Raw genomic sequence first — 20182 nt, forward strand, 5'->3', positions numbered from 1 at the left:
ACATAATTTTCAGGAAGTGATTTATTAAATAAAGTGTGAATTAAAACCAGTAATTTTCCTTCAAATGAATACTCCTATTATGTTGCTTTATTATCTTTTAAGCCACTTGCCTCATTTACTGTCAAAAACACCAGATGTTGACTGAAATTTGTACAATTTTGGGCCTGTCTATAATAAGCTGGCAAAAATACATTTTTAAGTGGGCCAAGTATATTTTCTGATCAGAATCATCCAAACAGTGCAAGCTTGAAAAGCTAGGGCAACATTTTATAACCCAGGACAATGATATGCTTCAGGACTCTTTTAGGGCTGAGAAATGCAGTTTACTCAGGAAAAACCTGAAGACCAATGACTTCAAGGTCATGAAATCAAGGTTTGTGAATGTATTTCCACTGCTTTCAAATTTTACAGACCCCCACAGAGTATAAGAATAAGATCTTTTGGTTCTTTAAAAAAAAATGTCATTAGATTTCTGAAAAGTTGAGTTGTCTGAAAAATACTGGTGGAAATACGCACCAGTGACAACCTCTATTAAAGCTGTGACATCCTCCATTACAGACAACAGCTTTAAAATATTTCACTGGAGCAATGTTTGAAGTTGCCACTTACTGACAGATTTGTGTTGTCCACTTCACGCACTCCAGTGCATTTTCTTTCTGATTCTGCATATTGTTTAAACATTAAGTTTTTCAAGTCACAGGAATGTGTGATCGAAAAAGAGCGTCTTTCATGAGATCCGCAGCAGACATCTGTGTGGGTCATTGTTCAGACATGGAAGCTCTTTTCAGTTTCACATTCTTAATGGACTGCGCAATCTTTTCACTCAAAATGGGTTTCGGTTGAGACGCCTTCTCCCCATGCAGTAGTTTCATTTCATCCTTACTTAGAAGTCCAGTCTCAACAGCATGCAAGTTGTCGTTTTTATGCTACAGTTCATCGCCATTTGTCCGATTGTAACCAATTTCGACTTGTTAAGACCAGAACATTTCTCTCTGGGTTATTTAGGGCCATCTGGACTCAGATTTTCTTTCCTGATGCCCTTCTGTTTAAACTAAACTCTAGCTAGAAATCGTAGATTTATTGAGGATAGAGATCCATTAAGCTCCACTCACGGCACAACAGCAATGACAGATAGATGTCTGACCCAAGTGCTTAATGAGAGGTTGGGATGATCTAACACATTTGGAGCTTGATTCTGTTTAGCAGAAGTGCTTTTCAAACCGCTGGACTTTCAGTTTGGATCTGTGAGGGATTTACCCCCTCCCTAAGAGGTGCTGTTTTGCATGTTCTTTATATATTCTGGGTTATTTGGGTGAATGTATTGTTTTGGGAGGTGGTTTGATTTGTGTTAATCATCTTTCTCATCTCTTTGAGGTCACCTGGTCCTGTGTTGCCGTGGAAGCGCGCCCATGAGCAGCGCTGACAAGGACCTGGTGTTTCCAATCAGCCTCATTGGGAAAATCCATTTTCAGAGAGGGAGAGATGCATTTTTATTTTGACTGGATTCCGGATTGTTTTCTAGTTTTGTTTTTAGTTGTGTTTGAGTTAATGGTAACTTGATAGACACTTTCTAGGTATAGTTTAGTGCACATGTTTGTTTGTTTTTAGCTGAAAATGACTCCACCCCTTTAATTGGTTCAGATGGGAGCCCATCCTTTAAAAACCAGGTGGTTGAGATGAGGGGGCGATTCTCCCTCTTGTTGTTTTGACAAATGTGTTGTGCTGAACTGAATGGAACTGAACTGTAAGGTATGAAACAGAAGATAAAAGTAAAGAAAAATATTGAGTACTCGACAACTGCTGACTCCAGTCTCTTTCCTCTTGAGTCGTATAACCAACAGGATCATTCATTTTAAAACCAGTCTCACAAGTCCTAAAGCTATAATCTGATCAGAAAGGCCTTAAATTATTTAACAAGCTTTCCCAAAGTGTAATGGGGGAAAAAATATACACATTTGTGAATGTTCTTGCATTCATTATGCGTGAAATCATACATTAAGCTAATATTTACAAGAATTCCATGCTCTGTTAAGTCGTTGAAGTTCTTTACCATTACTGTAGTCTGCATTTTGCATCATCCAAAGGCCATGCAAAAGTATTGGCTTGAATTTACAACTAACAGTATTTTAATGAGATGTTATGTGGTAGACCCCCCCTCACACTATAATTCATTATATTTTTGTCAATCTTTTCCAGAAAGTCCAGCCAGATCAGATCTCTGAGCTGATTAGGTCTTTTTGGAAAACTCACCTGATTAACATACCGGGCTGTTTGGCTGTCCACGCACTTTACTTATTGGTTTCAGCCAATAAGATGAAAGTTTGAAAGAAGCTCACTGTCATGTTGGGTTCCAGTTTTCTAACCCACATGCAAGAACACTCAGGAGAACAGAAATCAGTTAAATATGTTTATTTTAACAGATGAATGAGGGAAGGGTGGTGGTCAGGAATCAGGGGAGGGGAACCAGAACATCAAACTTTAATTGAGAGGAGAGTAAGTAAATGATGGGTTTAATGCACGTAGGAATCTTCAGTACAGGGAAAGGGAAAGAGGGAGCTTACGTTCTGGTTGGTGAGTGGAAGTGTAAGACCTGCTGCAAAAGCCTGGGTTCCGGAAGACTGAGGCGGCGGTGAGCTGTGGAGGGTGGACAGGTAAGTCTAGGCTGTGGAACGACAGGGGCACTGGCGGCTGACGGAGGTCCAGGACTTATGTGGAGCCCAGGGCTAAGGCAGCCTACAGGTATAACCTATGGCGTCTCGAAGAGAATCCGTAGAACCAGGAAGGCTGAGTGCACGGAGCTTGGCGACCGATAATACCTATGGCGTGGTGAAGGTAACAAACGGGGAGATCCAGGGGGCAACAGCGTTCGCTGGAGATCTTGGCAGACAACGGGGAACACCGCACGAGGAGAACACGAGGAATTACTCAGAGGAAGCAGCACAAGCAAGAAATGCTCAGAGGTAGTTCTTGGCTGTTGAGGAGAAACGTTTACCATAGAAGGCCAACACTCAGGCACTGAAGTGTCGGCAAGCCGCTCCATAAATACACCACAGCAGCCAGCTCCAGATTAGACACAGGTGTGTCTACAGGGTCGGCCGCATCTCTTCAGGGGCTCAGCCAACCGGTGACACCTGGTGGACGGGGAAGGAAGCAGCAGGCAAACCAAAGAAAAAAACAAACAAAACGGAACTTGGACCATGACAGTACCCTCCCCTCAACGGTCGCCACCTGGCGGCCGAGAAGAAGGGGAGGGCAGGGAGGAGGAAAAGTCCAAGATGAGGGAGGGGTCGAGGATGAAGGAACGCGGGACCCAGGAGCATTCCTCCAGACCATAGCCCTCCCAATCGACGAGGTACTGGTAGCCCCGACCTCGCCGACGGGAGGCCACGATCCAGCGGACAGAGTAGGCCGGATGGCCATCAATGACACAGGCGGGAGGAGGGGGTTCAGCCGGAGGGCAGAGGTCGCTAGAATGGACAGGCTTAATCTGGGACACGTGGAATGTATATGTAGGGACTGAGGAAGGCGTAGCCGAACGGCAGCCGGGCTGATAACAGACAGGATTTCAAAAGGGCTGATGTACTTGGGGGGCCAACTTCTTGGATGTGGCCTTCAAGGGAACATCACGGGTGGACAGCCAGGCCTTTTGACTGACAGCATAGGTGGGTGCAGGGGTCCTCTTACGGTCAGCAATGCATTTTTTCTGAGAGGCTGTGTTGTTCAGTGGAGCAATGGTATCTTTCCATACCTTCTGGCAGCGGCGGATGTGGCGGTGGACAGAGGTGACTGAGATCGTTTCCTCGTCAGAGGGGAGGAGCGGTGGTTGGTAGCCCAGGGAGACCTCAAATGGGGAGAAACCTGTGGCTGCAGAGATGTGACTGTTGTGGGCATACTCAACCCATGGGAGGACTTGGGTCCAGTCTCCAGGATTGGATGTGGTTAGACAACGAAGGGTGGCCTCTAGCTCCTGGTTCATTCTCTCCGTCTGGCCATTGGTTTGGGGGTGATAACCCGAGGTCAGGGCAACTTTGGCTCCAAGCGCTGAGCAGAACTGAGCAGGACGGTGGGGTGGCAGAGAGAGAGCCTTTTCTTTACTGAAAATGTTAGCCAAGTTGTGATACTCTATGGGGACAGAAGAGAGATCGGGAGGGTCTGCCTCTTGCAGTTCTGCCGTTGCCGGACTGAGTGGGACGGCAGAGTGGAGACATTAAGTGTAACACTTACTGGACCAGGACTCGATGTGGAACTCACTCCAGTTTATGTGAGGGTTGTGAGCTTGTAGTCAGCCGAAACCCAGGACTATGGCGGAACTAGCTGCTGGGAAAACAAAAAATGAGATCTGTTCTGAATGGTTGCCAGAAATTAATAGACGTACTGGTGAAGTTCTGTGGGTTATTTTAGGCAGGGCCTCTCCATTGAGAGCTGAAACACGGAGGGGAACTGATAGTGGCTCAACCTCGATCACCATCTATTGGACTAAGACAGTGTTGATAAGATTTTGCTCACAACCACGTTTTGCGAATACAGGGGACTAGCTCAGTTTTTGTCACTTGTTTTTAGGAATTGCAGCGGCTGCAGTGCGCCTCAATAAAGGTACAATAAAGCTGATAAACAGGTGAAGAACCAAACTAGACAGAATCACTTCTGATTGTTTGCCAAGCCAAACATCCAATAAAAGTTCCACCAAGCCACTACTGAGGCACTGGGGTCATGTTTCTCAACACAGGCAAAAGAAGGTTCAGTTTCCAAACTTATTGATTATTTTTCTCTTTCACCAAATAATTACAGAGATCAAACTTTCCTTTGTTCTCATGCTACCACTCTTGCTCTGGTAAAAACCATCGGCCCCAAACCCAAATGCCTGCTGGTCCTTCACCAGGCCCCTGCACTTATAGAAAGTGGACTGACCCACATTACTTCCTGTCTAAATTTAGAAAATAAATAATAAAAATAATAAAACAAAAATAAATAAAATCAACAATTATCAACCTATAAATAATACAAAAATAGAAATTTAAGAATAAAGTAACAAAATTCAAATGGATAAAGAAAAAATAGTTCCAACAACTTCTATTCCGCCTTTTCTCGCCATGGCAACCGACAAACAACAGCTCAACGAGCAGATAGAGCAGAGATGCCCGATCAAGGGAATCAACACCAAAAAACTAACATTTCCCACACAAAAAAGTAGCAAAAACACTAAAACAGAACATCCAGTCTGTTACATTATGTTGTCAGGCTTAATGTCTATATTGTGATTATTAATAAGTTTTCGCCTGAACACTGCTGTGGTTGATTAGCTGATTTCAACAGCTGTTCTATTGATGACTTGGTGGGCGGGTTGTTTAGTGCTAACGGAACCAAAACACACCGAACACACCGAACCCCTGGGATGGCAACAGGGGTGGCAAGGCTCTCGTTTGGGGTGGCAACTGCCACCCCATGCCACCCCAGTAGATCCGCCCCTGCTGTCAAAATGTGAGGGGAAAAAAAAGAAACATGCCTGTTTACAGAATGCGCAGTCTCTATTGAACATAATATATACTGCTAAAAAAAAAATAAAGGGAACATTTCACTTTAATTTTGTGTGTGGCTCCAAATCCAGGCCTCCATTGGTTAATAAATTTGATTTCCATTGATGATTTTTGTGTGATTTTGTTGTCAGCTCATTCAACTTTGTACAAAACAAAGTATTCAATGAGAATATTTCATTCATTCAGATCTAGGATGTGTTATTTGAGTGTTCCCTTTATTTTTTTGAGCAGTGTATATTTTTTTAAATGTGCCGCAGCAGCATCTCCACATCCTCCAGCAGCACTGACTGTGAGCAGAACAAGGTAGCGCATGGGCAAGCCAGCAGGGAATTATTCCACATCGCCTCACGTCTCAGAGCATATACGGCGTCCTCTCACACCGAGCCGCGAATTTAATGTGCAGCAAATCGAGGCAGCCGCCCCCGCCTCATTTTCTCCCCCCACCCCTATTTTTTTTTTTTATTTAATCGTTATTTATTTAATTCATTTGCAGCCACCATCTCCTAGTCGGTGTGCTGCAGAGGGAATGATGCGGGCAGCGTGCGTCGCCGCTTCATAGGTAGCGTCTTTCTCCTTTTTTCCCCCCCCCTTTTGTCGAGATCAAGACGACGACTGCGGGTTCATCCCAACCCGCTGCTGCAAATACCACAGCGGATTGCCTGAATTTATTTATTTAATTAATTTATTATTATTGTTTTTTTTAATTCCAGGCGCATCCGCAGCTTCTCTGCGAGGTGCAAGGTGTCTTTGAACCTGAGACGGAGAAGGATCTCCAGGAGGAATCAGAGGAAGGCTCTGTTTTGACTCAAGCATGTCGAGATGGTGAGTAGCCCCTAAAATAAATCCTCTGGTTGATATTTTTGTTTATTTGCTTCTGGTATCCAATTATTCGGCTAATTAGTAGTGATTTCTGCAGGAAGGGGTGGGGATTCGCCGATCTTCGCGTCTGATTTAACTCCTCCATTTTAAAGAAAATATTTCATCCACCAGACAGTTTAGATCGTGCGCTTCCACCCTCCTAATGAATGGGACTTCTGTTTTCTTGGCCGTGTTTTGCAGCTCCAGACATTTTCAGCCTCATTCAGCATCACTCGGGCTTTTATTCTGGCGTTTGGGACTCAATTAACGGCGCCGTGTCAGTCGGTGCGTAGCACAATCCCGGTGATTTTACGCTGTTCGTGAACTTTACACAGTCAACCATTTTAAAGAGTGTCTCGAAAGCATCACGTTTTAAAATGACCTTCACTGCTCGGTAGCTGGAGATTCATTATCCTCACGGATGGAGTGCAGAGTCAGGCTCAGGCGTCCTGTGCGGATGCTCGTAAATCGGACACCAAGACCTGGCCTGTGTTTTGATGCACACGAGTGCGTCTCAGTTTTAGTGAACCTATTTTATTTTATTTTATTTTTTTTATTGAGGGTATATGTCGAATTTGAAGCAGCCCTGTAGTCATAACACGGGAGCAGTTGGAGGGAAGCCAAAGGGATCAGTTGAATCTGAAAGACTCCTCAGCAGTTCCTGGTGCAGGCATGCACATCTCTACACTGAGTTCTTAGTCAGTGTTTACATCAAGCACCCTGCACCCAAAGTTAATATCCAAAATGGCATTAAAGGAAATTAGGCATTCAAACTGTTCTTTTTTTAGAAATGCATCACATGTCTTCATGGATTCTTACAAGCAAAACGTAGGTGCATATTTGGCTTATTTTGAATCCACCCAGGATCACAATTATATACATAAAGCCTCAAATGCAATGCTAATAATATTAGGATACATTTTCCTCATCTAAAACCGCAGGGAACTTAAGTGCTTATTGTAAACTTATATTTTATTAATATTTACTATTTTGTTTCAATAGCAGTATGTCATCCTCATGTTGGCTAAATACCCTGGCTGCATGAGGTAAGGACATGGATGACCAATAACTTCCTCAAACTACTCTCGGCACTCCGCTGTGACTCAAATCCTCCTCTATCAGTCGCATTTCCTTTTTGAACCAGATTGTCGCTATTTCTCTCTCTCTTCCACTCTAAGAGTCAGATTTGACCCCAACTTATCATTTCAGCAACACATTCAAGAACTTTGTAAGACTGTGTTCTTTCGTCTGAAAATCTATTTCCGAACTCACCCCCTGCCCTTCTCCCTGAAAGATGTAGAGAAGCTGGTCTGTTTCCTCCAATAGGCTGGACTATTGGAACACACTCCTTTGTATGATTCCTGTCCTTTAGCATCCATAGACTCCAGCACATTCAGAACTCTGCTACCAGGATCCTGGTTAGGAGATGCAAATATGACCACATCGCCTTAATCTTCCACTTTCCCTACTGACTGCTGTTAAAAATGAGGATTCAATGCAAGATCTAGTTGATCGCATGCCTATGCACCAGGCTACCTGAAGAATCTCATCTAACTCCCAACAACCATGACAAACCTCAGTTCTAAAGACAACGTTTAATCCCCCAAAGCTCTAAGCTGCACACGACAGGAGGCAGAAAACTTCCAGGCAGCAGATTCATGGCTGTGAAAAGCTGTTGACAGGTCGGAAGTCCTCCTTGCCGTCTCCCTAATCTTTAGTTCCCTCCAGAGATTATGCATCAAATTCAAGTCAGGATTCTGGTTGGGCCACTACTAAATGCAATACCGGTAAAATTAAAGATCCCTTTAAACTTAAGCCTCCCAGCAGTTTGTGATTATCTCTGTAGTGTAAACGCTAACAGTATCGTAATTTTGCAAAATTAAGTCATTAATACAATCCAGCGACAAAAACAATAACATGCAGCATCATTCTAACATTTTAACATGTTTTATTTCATCCTGCGGCAGAGGTTCAGTGAAGAAGTCTGATTTGGTCGACAGTGCTCCTTCTAGTCATTCTGACTCAAAAACTGGGTCACAATTTTTAACACACTGCTTAGCTGCAACTACCCAGAATTTGAGTTATAAAGATATCTGTGTAGATTTTATGTGTGGGTTAAATAAAGAGTCCTTGCATTCAAAGAAACAGTGAAGAAGGGTGAGAATTAATGAGAATCGCGACTTAAAACGTCTGTAATGGAACTTATATATATGCACTGTTCATAACAAGACCGATACAGTAAACCTGGAAAAGTAGGGCAAGCACTACAATGGACAGGATAATGACCTAAAAAAAACCCAAAAAAAACAGGGGCTTTTTATGGCAAAGAAACTGTGTGTCTTTAACTGGTCAAGAAAGTTGTCCTTAGAAGAAGAAACGATGAAAACAAAGAAATATTCGTTTTTGTTGATGAGCTACCTCAGCCTTTGTCAGCCTTCAAGAAAGGCTGAGGAACACACTTCAATATGCTTTGGTTGGAGCTTCATCTTTTAATCTCTGGAAAATATTTGTTTGTTTTGTTTTCATATACTTTCACAAGTATTTAGAAATAAAACTGCAGATCAAAATAGCAGATTGTTGTTCCTTTTTGTAGAAACTAGTTTTGTAGAAGCTGTTCAGCACAAACCCTCATTACAGGAAAGCTGTAAGGTACAGATGAAACCAGGCACTGACATGCACTATGTAAAAAGATACATACATTTTTCTCTAGTTTGGTGATAAATTGGACTAAACTTTAGATCCACTAAAATGACCAAAGTTATTTCTATTAAATGTAAGCCAGAGTAATGAGGAAAATATATTTTTTTAAGATATGAGACATCAGGAAGGAAGTTGTGGAGCTCTGTTCTACAAAGGGAACGGACCCATAATCACTGGAACATCAACCAACACATTTGATGGGTGCTGATTATTCTGATGATTGTCAAAATGTAAAGTTTGTTCCTGGTTTCACAATTGGTGACTGTATGATGTTCTTATGATGTGAAGCACTTTGAATTGCCTTGTTGCTGAAATGTGCTACAGTGGCTTGCAGCAGTGAGGATGCACAAAGTATGTAAGAACTACTCATTTTTGATACATGCTTGTGTTTGCAAAGGACCACAGCATTTGCGATTTCTGGCATTTCGGTGTGAGGAAATCTTCTTTCACATTTTTATCTTCGTCACAGCAGTGTCCCCGAGTGCAGACGAACTGGAAAAGTTATCAGTGCTGCTCCTATAAAACTGCTTTGTTCGTTTTTCTCAAGAGCTGATTGTGCATGTGTATTGATAGTGCAGGAGCAGAACTGGATGCTCCCAGGGATGTAACCTGAAATGCAAATCTTGCAACTACACACTGAGATAATGCATCTGGACTGTAGTGTTATTAATAATTCTGGCATCAGCGTTCTACGTGTGCAGAGAATACAGAATGTATGACCTGCGAATACATTGTAAAATAATGTCACTGCCTTGAAAATTTATGCTTATTCTTTTCTCTCTTGCTGTTTTGTTGCAGTGACAGGCTGAGTTTAAGCCCTGCAATTACATTTGTCTGACTGTTAGCATTAGGCCAGAATCCATAAACACATCTTTTTTGACAGACTTTGGCTCATGGCTTGAAGCTGAGCTTCTACTTTTCACAATTTGATTTACTTTATTGTATTTAAAAGTTATTTCTGCCGCAGTAAATCAAGTTTTTGCAGATTAAAAGAATTGTAGAAAAAAATGTAGTCCTTCTGTTTGTGAAACATGATGCAACAAAACTGACCCTTGTATACGATTTTTTTTACCTTTTATGACTAATAATTATTGCCTGTAAATTAATTTCTCTTTCACCAGAATAGAGGTAAAGGTCTTTAACTTTGAAATGATAAAATGTATTGATATAAGATGTATTAATCCCTCTCTGGATAAGTTTTCCTTTCCTGGTAAAATGTTCCCACTGCACGCTGACAGAGAGCTAATTTCAAAGACCCATAATGATAAGAAAGAGAAACTTGTTAGCCTTCATGAACATGTTACATCAGTGACAAATAATCAGAAACAAATCCAGATGTTCAAGTTCTAGAAAAAAACAAAACAAATCTGTGCATATATTCTAAAAATGAACTTCCTAGAACTGAATACCAGTGTACATAGAAAGCCCTATAAAAATTTGGTTATGTGGTAAAACATGTCATTGTTTTGTACTGAAATAATATATTTGATAAAGGAAAGTCTTTATTATATGTAGAGTTTTGTTTGTGTGAGATCAGGAAAGTGAATAAAAAAATGGAACAAGTATGCAAAGGTCAAGAACTTCCTCGATGACAATGTTTTGTGTCTAAAAAATGAAAAGAAAAATCATCCCTCGAGAAACGACATGTCTTTATATCTGACATGTATCCTCTGTTTCAAGGTGTTGGACAAGCATCCGCTGAAGGGTGGTTCCCATCAGGTAGCGCTGCCTCTCTTTCCCTGTAGTATCGGGTGTGGACGATGATGACGATGTTCCTGGATAGATCCAGACAGACCGAGCATCGTCCTCGACGCAGTCTCAAACAGACAAAACTTTCCAGGAGCCGGAGAATTATTATCAACTCACCCGACGCTCTGAGAGGCAGCGTGGTTTCATCTCCCCCTTCTGACGACGAACGTGAGAGAGAAGGTGAGGCAGCAACACAGTCTTCTTCTGCAGACCTGTACTCTTCTGCAAAACACAGCCAGATCACGCAATAGATGATTTCCATTTTCTGAGCTTTGCCAGAGGTTTGGCTGATCTTGTCTTCTCCGGCATTTGCATAGTTAATGGTTGTGCAAATGCGAGTAATGTGGTTTACTTCATTTTACACAAGAAATCTACTTAAAAGTGATGGGGTTGGAATGAGATTCCCAATCATGATGAAATGGATTGAGAAAGCAGAAAAATGGCGGTAGTTTTACCCTTGTTTACTTTGTTCAACAATTTGTTTAAATCCTTTTTGGCTGGCAGAGGTATTTTAAAAGTCTCTCTGTGTTTTAGGTGTTCTTAATAAATGTCAAAGATATCTTCTCAGAAGGAAGAGTTTTATTTGAGAAGCAAAATTTATTTTAGTTTCAAGTCTAAAGCTAGTAAGAGTTGCAAACAGAGTACCTCTGCTGTTTACTCTGCTGAGATATTTCTCGTGAAGATTTTCTTCTGACAGTCAGAAATAATGATCTAAATCAAGCAGGAGAAGAACAACAACACAAGACAAAAGCTGTTCTCTCACACCATCCTTTTTTATTTTCTTCATTTTCTTGTAACGTTGATTAGAGAACCAGTGTTTTCACGACCTTAAACTCTAATGTGGAATACCCAGGCATATGTTTCAGCGTTAACTGACTGAATTGCATATTCCCAATCTAAACAAGAAGTCTACACTGTAAACCAATGATCATGTTGTATTTGGGATGATTATTTGGATCAAGCTAATTTTCTAGTGTTCAGCATTTTTAAATTTACAGCCACAAAGCTGATTGAAGACACTGCAGAAATTTACAACAAATGCTGGTTGAGGTTCTTTATGTGACAAAAATGTCTTGTACTTCCTTTGTCAAGGTTAAGGCTGCATGAAAGGAGAAGAAAACATCAGACCAAGTGATTTATTTGGTTTCATAAAGCTAAAGTTGAAGTTTTCGACAAGGTTTCCAAAATGATTGTTTTGGGGCCAAAACGATAGTGAGCATCACCAACTGAACCATATGCAATGAGAACATGCTGAAGGAAACTAAAACAAAACCAACTAAGCAAATATGACATGCAAAACAACAATCACTTGATTTTCTGCGTTACTGTTATTGGATGTTACACAATAAACATGTGAGGTTGTTTTAGTCTTTTGTATCACATCTAAAAGCAGGTTACTGTCCCACACAGTAGCAATCCATGAGATTAAAACCTCAGCAAATCCAGAGACAAATTTTATGAATGATGGATCTGAAGCAAAGCTGCCGTTTTTATTCAGTGAGTATTTACTCTGATGAAATGAAATGGTTCTGCATTAGTCATGGCAACACATTTCAAAACATAAGAGGCTGAACTGGTCAAATTCATTACCGTGTACTAATACGTAGTCATAGCAGATGGATAGTGTCTTCATCTTTGTGTCATCATAAACAATATAAATTTCGAATCCTACAAGGATCTCCAAAACCATTTACCATTTATAGCAGTCAGTCGGCACAACAATGTTCCAGTTTGCGAGACCTGAGCCCATGACGGCTTAAAGTGATTTCTGTTCCAAATCTAACAGGAGCTGAACAACAACACTTGGATTAAAATAATCACTTCAGCTTGTAAAACGTTTTGGTTCCAACAAGCAATCCATATATTTTAAAGGTTTAGCTTAGCTCTACAACATAGTTTGTCATTTTTTGCATGCTTATCTGTATGTTTATCAAACTCCTACATGAGAAGCTTCAGCTTTGTATGCCTATGCAACAAATATAATGCATTTTGTACTGTCACAATGTCTGGCAGTATAATATCCAAGCTCCTCTGCCTTCTACCTGTGGTACTGCCATAACAAAAAAAAAAAACAAAAGAGCCAGGAAGAGTGTTTTAGCAGTGTCAATCATGCTCATGTATGCACTGCACACACCTCTCTTGCACATCATTTCCAGTACTGATGGGTTGCTCCTACTGTTAATGGCAGGGAAACAGCATAAAGTTACAGGGAAACTGTTTATCCACCATTATTGGTGGTCATGTTTACTAGCCTACATATTCATGACACATTACTCTCCTTGCTGTGGGGAAGGGGAGGAAGTGGGTGTCATGATCCGTGTTTCTGTGTATTTATTTTAAGGTTTTTCTGTGTTCAGTTTCTGTCCTGTGAGTCTCTGTTTCTGCTTCTTCCCCGTTTATTGATCCCAGCTGTGTCTTGTTCTTGTGATTACCCTCCCAGTGTATTTAGTCCCACCTGTTGTCTGTGTTCCTTGTCAAATCCTCATGTTTTGTTGTATGTCTTCCGCCTAGCTCTCCAGTCGCACTGATTAAAGTCCTGGTTAGCCTTAGCTCCCAAATTCAGTCACCTAGTTGTCAGTTGCTACTGGTTATTAGATGTGTGCTATTGTTCCTGCTGTGCTGCTTGACTGGACTGTTTTGAGCTACATTCACCATTAAATTCATTATCATTTTTACCTGAGTTGTCAGCGTTCATTCTCACCACCACCAACCACACCTTATGACAGTGGGGGGGGTTTACTTACCGTAGCTTTAATGGAAAAGTTGTCTTATTGACCTTCAAACTGCTGTCATGCACGGTTGAATGACAGGGCTATGCACACAAAGGTTTTTGAGTATTTACACTAAACACAGTGGCAGGCCAAGGTGAGTGCCAATAACTTCACTAAATGAAAGTACACATCCAAAGATGCAATCACAAATATAGATGGCCAGGTTAATATTTTCACATCCTTTGTTTGATCAGATCATAATCATAATTGTGCCCAACCCAATTTTATTTATATCCCTGTGTATAATGCAACACTAATACAGACAGCAGTATATCAGGACAGCAGCGAAGCAGCCCCTCGGCATGATTCAAAGTTCACAACCTCATTATTTCCTCCAAACATTCTTGTCATTTTTTTTTTTGCCTTGTAGTCCAAGCTTTGTCTGCAAATATTATCTAAATATTCTAAATATTAGTGCATTTGGACTTGTATGTAATATTTTGTTCTGAAATTTGAACTTGACTACTTAATCCTGTTTTTTTCTCCTTCTTTTTAGTCTCTAATGTTTTACGTTATAAAATCACAATAACTCAAACACATTAATTAAATGTGAGAATTTGTATTACTTCCATGCCGTATGTGAACCTTTGACTGTAACTGTGTCTTTGCATGTTGGCTACACAAAATCTATAGTTTTTGTCCCTCTACTTTTTTTATCTGTACCTTCTCTTTATCTTTTTTCAATGTCCTTGTGAAGAAAGTATCCCTAGGAAGACCTGCTGAGTCACGACCAGTCAAACCTCTTTAGGTCATCAAGGACCTGCTTTATTCTTCTAAAGATCAGAGAGGCGTTTCTCACTGCGGACCATCAGATTTATTGAAAGAGCACAGATTCATAAAGGCCATTGTGTGGATCTCAGCATGCTGCCAACAGGTCTGTGAAGCAAAGTGATTGAAGAAGCATCACTGTTCAGTGTTACTCCATAGTATCTAATGTGTTGTGCTATGCAGGATACATTTCCAAGACAGCTTTCGTTCAATAGAGAGTGAAATGAATGAATGCAAATCTTGACATTGAAACCTTTTGATTGTGTTTTCTTTTTCTCTCTTTTATTTCTGTGCTCTTCTCAGGACAGAGCAAGCCATCTGGAACTTTTCACAAAATCCTTCGACCACTTCTGTTCAGTATTTTTATCCTTGGATGTTTTGTGACTGCCTTCTTGATGTATTTTAAGCCATCCACCAGCTGGTTAAATGGTCCATTAGAGTCATCTGATTCCTCAAATCATGTCAAGCATGTCTTTGCAAAGAGTGACAAAAACATGACTACGGTTCTCGTTTGGCTGTGGCCCTTTGGACAAACCTATGAAATGAACATCTGCAGCTCTGCCTTCAACATCGAGGGCTGCTTCATCACAGCGGACAAAAACTTCTACAACAAATCGGACGGGGTCGTCATCCACCACAGAGACATTGCTGGGGACCTGTCCAACTTGCCGACATCCCAGCGTCCCCCGTTCCAGAAATGGATCTGGATGAACTTAGAGTCGCCGTCGCATTCAGCCCAGCTTCCCGGGATTAATAACTTGTTCAATCTGACTCTCAATTACCGTCAGGATTCTGATATCCAAGTGCCTTATGGGTCTATTGTAGCAGCAGATACTGTGGAGGACTTTGTACCACCGAGCAAAAACAAACTGGTCTGCTGGATCGTCAGCAACTGGAATCCTGAACATGTACGAGTGAAATATTACAACGAGTTGTACAAACACATTGAAGTTCATGCGTATGGACATGCATTTGGGGAGTACATCGCTGACAAAGATTACATCCCTACTGTGGCTAGTTGTAAGTTTTATTTGTCCTTTGAGAACTCAATCCACAAGGACTACATCACAGAAAAACTCTACATCCCCCTCTCTGTGGGCACAGTGCCGGTGGTTCTTGGCACGACCAGAGAAAACTACGAGAACTTTGTTCAAGGAGACGCTTTTATCCACGTGGATGATTTCAGCTCACCCAAAGAGCTGGCTGACTACCTGCTTCTTCTGGACAAGAACGAAGAACTGTACCTTGGGTACTTTAAATGGAGACGGCACTTTAAAGTAAACAGAGCCCATTTCTGGGCAGAGCACACATGCCAGGCTTGTGCTTACCTGAGACAACACAAAGAATACAGGGCATTCAATAACCTTAACAAGTGGTACTGGGGCTGATGGTGCTTAGATGGACTATGCAGCACTCATCACCTCTCTACAAAGTGGGACTCAGCACACAGAAAAAAAACAACAAAAAAAAAAAATTACTTGATGAGACAAACATTAAGTTGAAAATTTAGATGTAATATTTAATTCAGGCCTTTTTGAAACACCATCTCATTTGTGATTGTGAAGATGTCACCTATGCAGAGCACTGAAGTCAAATGTGAAGGTAGTTTAACACTGTCGTGCATCATTTTGGAAATCTGTAGCCGTCTTTAAACATTCTTTGACGTTTACATTTGCACTGCAAACCTAACAGATGCTTCTCTTTACATTTTGTGAAGAATGATCAATGATCGTAGTAGTAATTACTCGCAGAAGGCGTGTCATTAAGAGCTTAGTTTCTGTAGTTAGTACCCAGAAAAAAAAAAAGAAGGTTAGCGTGAACAACCAGAGTTTTCAGCATTATCCAAGTCTTGACACGAACGATGAAAATAAGTAAGGAGTATGGAGACTATCTTACCTTCCTCTCTTTTTACCTTCTTTTTTTCTGTTTAACTTCTTGTTTCAATCTATCCTTCAACACTCCCATGTTTACTTAAATCTTTTTTTTTTATTTCTTGTATTGTAAGTCTTCTTTTTCTTTCCTTTTGCCTTTCATTCTTCCATATCTTTTGTACTTCCTTCATTTTTTGAGTCCCTCTACCCCTCTTCCTTCCTTCCATTTCTTCTTCCTTTCTTCCTTGGTTTCCTCTTCTTCTTATGTTTAAATCCAAATACTCAAAGGCAAAGAAAAGACACATTTCTAAGAGGTTACTGAAGAAAATGAACAACATTTTGCGGTAAATCCTTTGAACATTAAGCAAACCACCACACTCAGGAATCATTTCATCCCAATTAAACTGGTAGCAACAACCAAACACACAAATCTGACTCCTCTGAAAAAACACCAATAAATTAGTGTCAACATTTATCAGGACCTCCAAGAATGCCGACTACTTTCCAAACTAAATGTGACAAACTCTGAGACAGCTGTGCAAAAGCCTTCTTAATGGCATCGCCAAATTAATCACAGAACCGATGATGTCACGACAACATGAACCAACGTTTGTATTTGTTTTGTCTACTTTTAAAGAAAATGATGTCCCATCAGGTTATCCCTGTGATTATGAACGTCTTTGTTAGCCTGTCAGCCAGTTTTGTCTCAGCCGATATGAATCAGGCTGATTTCGGTAACAACTAGGCCAAAGGCAGTATAACTCCGGGAAATGCAAAGCCTTTGAGATGGCGTGACTAAACTTTTTAAAAACAAAAGACAGTCTTTAACCCACCTTGACCTCCTCAAAACCAAATGATGTGTAACGCCAAAAGTCAAGACTAATTCATAGTCCAGCAGCATGTCAAGTTATGAAAAGCCGAAATTCTCTAAATCAAATTCAGTTCAGGTATAGGACTTTTTTTGCAATATGAACTAACTTTTGAATTAAAAATTGGTGTTAAGAAGGACACTCTAAAATGATCGGCTGCAACATTCAGCTCATTGTAGCTAACATCTCAGTTTACAGCAGCTGACAGTCAATCCGTTCCAAAGGAGCCTCCAACGACTCGACACTGAAGAGCATAAAGTCTCAGTGCCAATTAAAGGTCCGTATACACTGAGCAGAAAGTGTCACTTTTTAAATGTATTTGTTTTTTACAAACCCCACCAACTTGAAATAATTACATGATTGGTTGATTTTACTATTTGTAACTGCTCACAGGTGACTAGCATTGGAACAGTCCTCTGGATTTTCTTGATGGTTCGACCAATCACAGAACTGTTGAGGTCCTTTTATCTACGTAGCAACAGAGCCAAACGACTTCTGAAACAAACCTGGCAATTTTAACCCTTACCCTAAGTTGCTCTTACTTTTAACAATATTTAAATTGCAAAATAATCCACTTATGAATGCAGGATTTTATTTCTGATGATCAGAAGTTCTTCACAAAGTGTCCATTTATTTTTATTTCAATAATTTATTAGGTTCTTTGAGAGTACTTCGAGGGCCCTGATGGGTCATCTGTTATAATGTTGCCTATTGTGGATTATGATGCACCTGCAGGTGCAAAAGATGAAACAGCATAAAATTAAAACATGACTGAGTCGATATGCCATGCTTCTCTGCAATCTCAAAATAAAGCCTCAAACATTTATTTAGAGATAAAGTTAAATACCAATTTTTGAACAAAAGCAAAACTGAACGGAAGTTTTTCCACAACCATTTTGTTCTGAATTAAAAATATTTAATAGATCGTCCATTTTTTTTTATTTTTTTCTGTGACCCATCGGAGAGTCAGTGGTTGAAAGTGGGTTTTGCGGTGCTCTTTTTCCCTCTGTTGCATGTAGCACTACAAAACAATTAAGATCACACTGTCACAGGAATAGAATTGTCTTACTTTTAGATCTCCTTTGAAAAGCTGTAAATTGGATTCCTTCACCACCCGTCATTAATGTTTTCACATTGTGTTTTTTTTGTTGTTTTTTTTTTTTCATTTAAGTTTTAATTCTGAGCAAAAACCATGTGAACATTTTATGCAAGTTGAACTGGCAGCTTTCTTTTGGGTCAAAGCCTGAAATATATACTTTGGTGTGAATTGAACTATTTCTTCATTAGCACTGGGACCAGCGTGTAAAGTATCAGGAGCTCAGTTTTAAACTACACTCTGGCTACTAAGATCAATATTGAAACAAGTGCATACGTGACATAAACTGAAGGGTTCAACTTGATAAAACGGGGCTGTGACATGAGATTATCAATCCAACTGCATTAGCGAAAGAACAGCATAAATTGTTGTAAATATTTTTACAGTTCAGATGTCTTTATAACAGTGGTATGAAGCTGAATGAAATTCTACTCTATCCTTGCGGGCGACGTTTTGAGGAATTAAGAGGCAATACACTGAGGTAAACAGTCGGAAACACTTGAAGAAAAACACAGATCAGAGACGATGCTTGTAGTGCCAGGGAATGGGAGCGTGTGTGTGTGTGTGTGTGTGTGTGTGTTTTTTTCTTTTTCATTCACATGTTTATGGATCAGGTGCAAATCCTGCTGGTATCACCTCAGACAGAAAGGTGTGCCAAAAAAATGCAGCACAGCTATAGCACTTTTATTTATGTGAAGTTGTGTAACTCACTGTGCTTATGGGTTGTCTTAAGTGGAGCTTTTTGAGTTTATAAGCAAGGTCTGTCCGACAGAAGCTTTTGTTTACGGTTTTATAATGTATAGTTCTTTCTCCTTTATGAACATGAAGCTTTGTTGTCCAGTGTGGTCGGTAATTTTGCACAAATGGGGTTTCCGTTGTGAATGTCGTTCGTACCATTCATCCCTTCTTCTTTTCAGATACAACGAGCTGTAGATTGTCTGTTCGGGATCGGAAGGTAGATCAGGATTTGTCTGGTTAATTTACAGACACGGAGATAAAAAAAACATCTTGTACAATGAATGGGATTAAATCTCTTATGTGTGGTTTCTACTGAAAAAAAAAATCTGCCAGTTTACTGAGACATTCAGTGAGTCAGAACAAGTTTTTTGCCAAATCATTGTATTTTGCCAAATGTGTTCTAACTGTAGATGTCTACTAGTATAATGGAGAGAATAAAGATAAGGGTAAATGAATAAACCTGAATGGTGTGACCCAATGTTATATTAGAACCAAATATTTACACACACTGTAAAATAAGACACACAAAATGACATTAATTATTTTAAACCAGTCAGGATCAGCTGGTTAGACACGACGAGGATCCCACAAGAGACAAAGACAACAGGGGGGACTAAATACACTCGGAGGGTCATCAAAGAAACAAGACACAGCTGGGAACAAACATAAGACCGAGACTCGCAGGGGAACAGGCTAATAAACACAGAAAAACCTCAAAATAAATGCACAGAAAACACAGATCACAACAGTAAGATATACCAAACCACACTGACCCACACCATGTTAAAATGAGGTTTGTAGGCTTGCGCACACTAGCTATGTTTCCATTCAATTGCCATGTGCATTTTGAGCTAAATATTAAAATGATGCAAAAGAAATGCAAATTAGTAATCTTGTCAACCAGGCTTATGCAAAGTGTAATTTTGCCATAGCTGCAACAAACAGGAGGAGCTTAACTTACAAAGTAGCATGGACAACACTTATCAGAAAAATGGAAAGCTTTTCAGAAATTAGTTGCTATCGGGCAAGTTATAATTGTTCTGTCGTGTCAGCATAACCGAGTCACAGAGATGCAAATCTATTACACGCTGACACTAAAACCACTGATCAGTTATGTGAGGTAGATGTTCACTACATAAGAACTTATGTGAAATGTGTTTCCATTGCTCTTTTGTTTTTTGGAAAGCCAAAAATCACCTCAAATGAACATAAAAACTGTGAAATTGAA

General features: G+C 40.3%; 1 protein-coding gene across 3 annotated transcripts; it reads left to right on the top strand.

Moving 5' to 3' along the window:
- The first annotated feature begins 5827 nt into the window (after nucleotides 1-5827).
- fut9a (fucosyltransferase 9a) lies at nucleotides 5828-19409 on the top strand. Of its 3 annotated transcripts, none has more exons than XM_007576502.2 (5): nucleotides 5828-6093; nucleotides 6245-6356; nucleotides 10773-11021; nucleotides 14310-14486; nucleotides 14684-19409. In XM_007576502.2, the coding sequence occupies exons 4-5, from the start codon at nucleotides 14474-14476 to the stop codon at nucleotides 15766-15768; spliced, it is 1098 nt and encodes a 365-aa protein (XP_007576564.1). In that variant the 5' UTR covers nucleotides 5828-6093; nucleotides 6245-6356; nucleotides 10773-11021; nucleotides 14310-14473; the 3' UTR covers nucleotides 15769-19409. The 3 variants fall into 3 exon arrangements, with proteins under 3 accessions (XP_007576564.1, XP_016518484.1, XP_016518478.1); XM_016662998.1 differs by having other exon boundaries at nucleotides 14314-14486; XM_016662992.1 differs by lacking the exon at nucleotides 5828-6093 and having other exon boundaries at nucleotides 6113-6356.
- The last annotated feature ends 773 nt before the right edge of the window (nucleotides 19410-20182 follow it).

This window comes from Poecilia formosa, unplaced genomic scaffold (genome assembly GCF_000485575.1).
Source record: "Poecilia formosa unplaced genomic scaffold, Poecilia_formosa-5.1.2 Scaffold8, whole genome shotgun sequence".
NCBI classification, from domain to species: Eukaryota; Metazoa; Chordata; class Actinopteri; order Cyprinodontiformes; family Poeciliidae; genus Poecilia; species Poecilia formosa.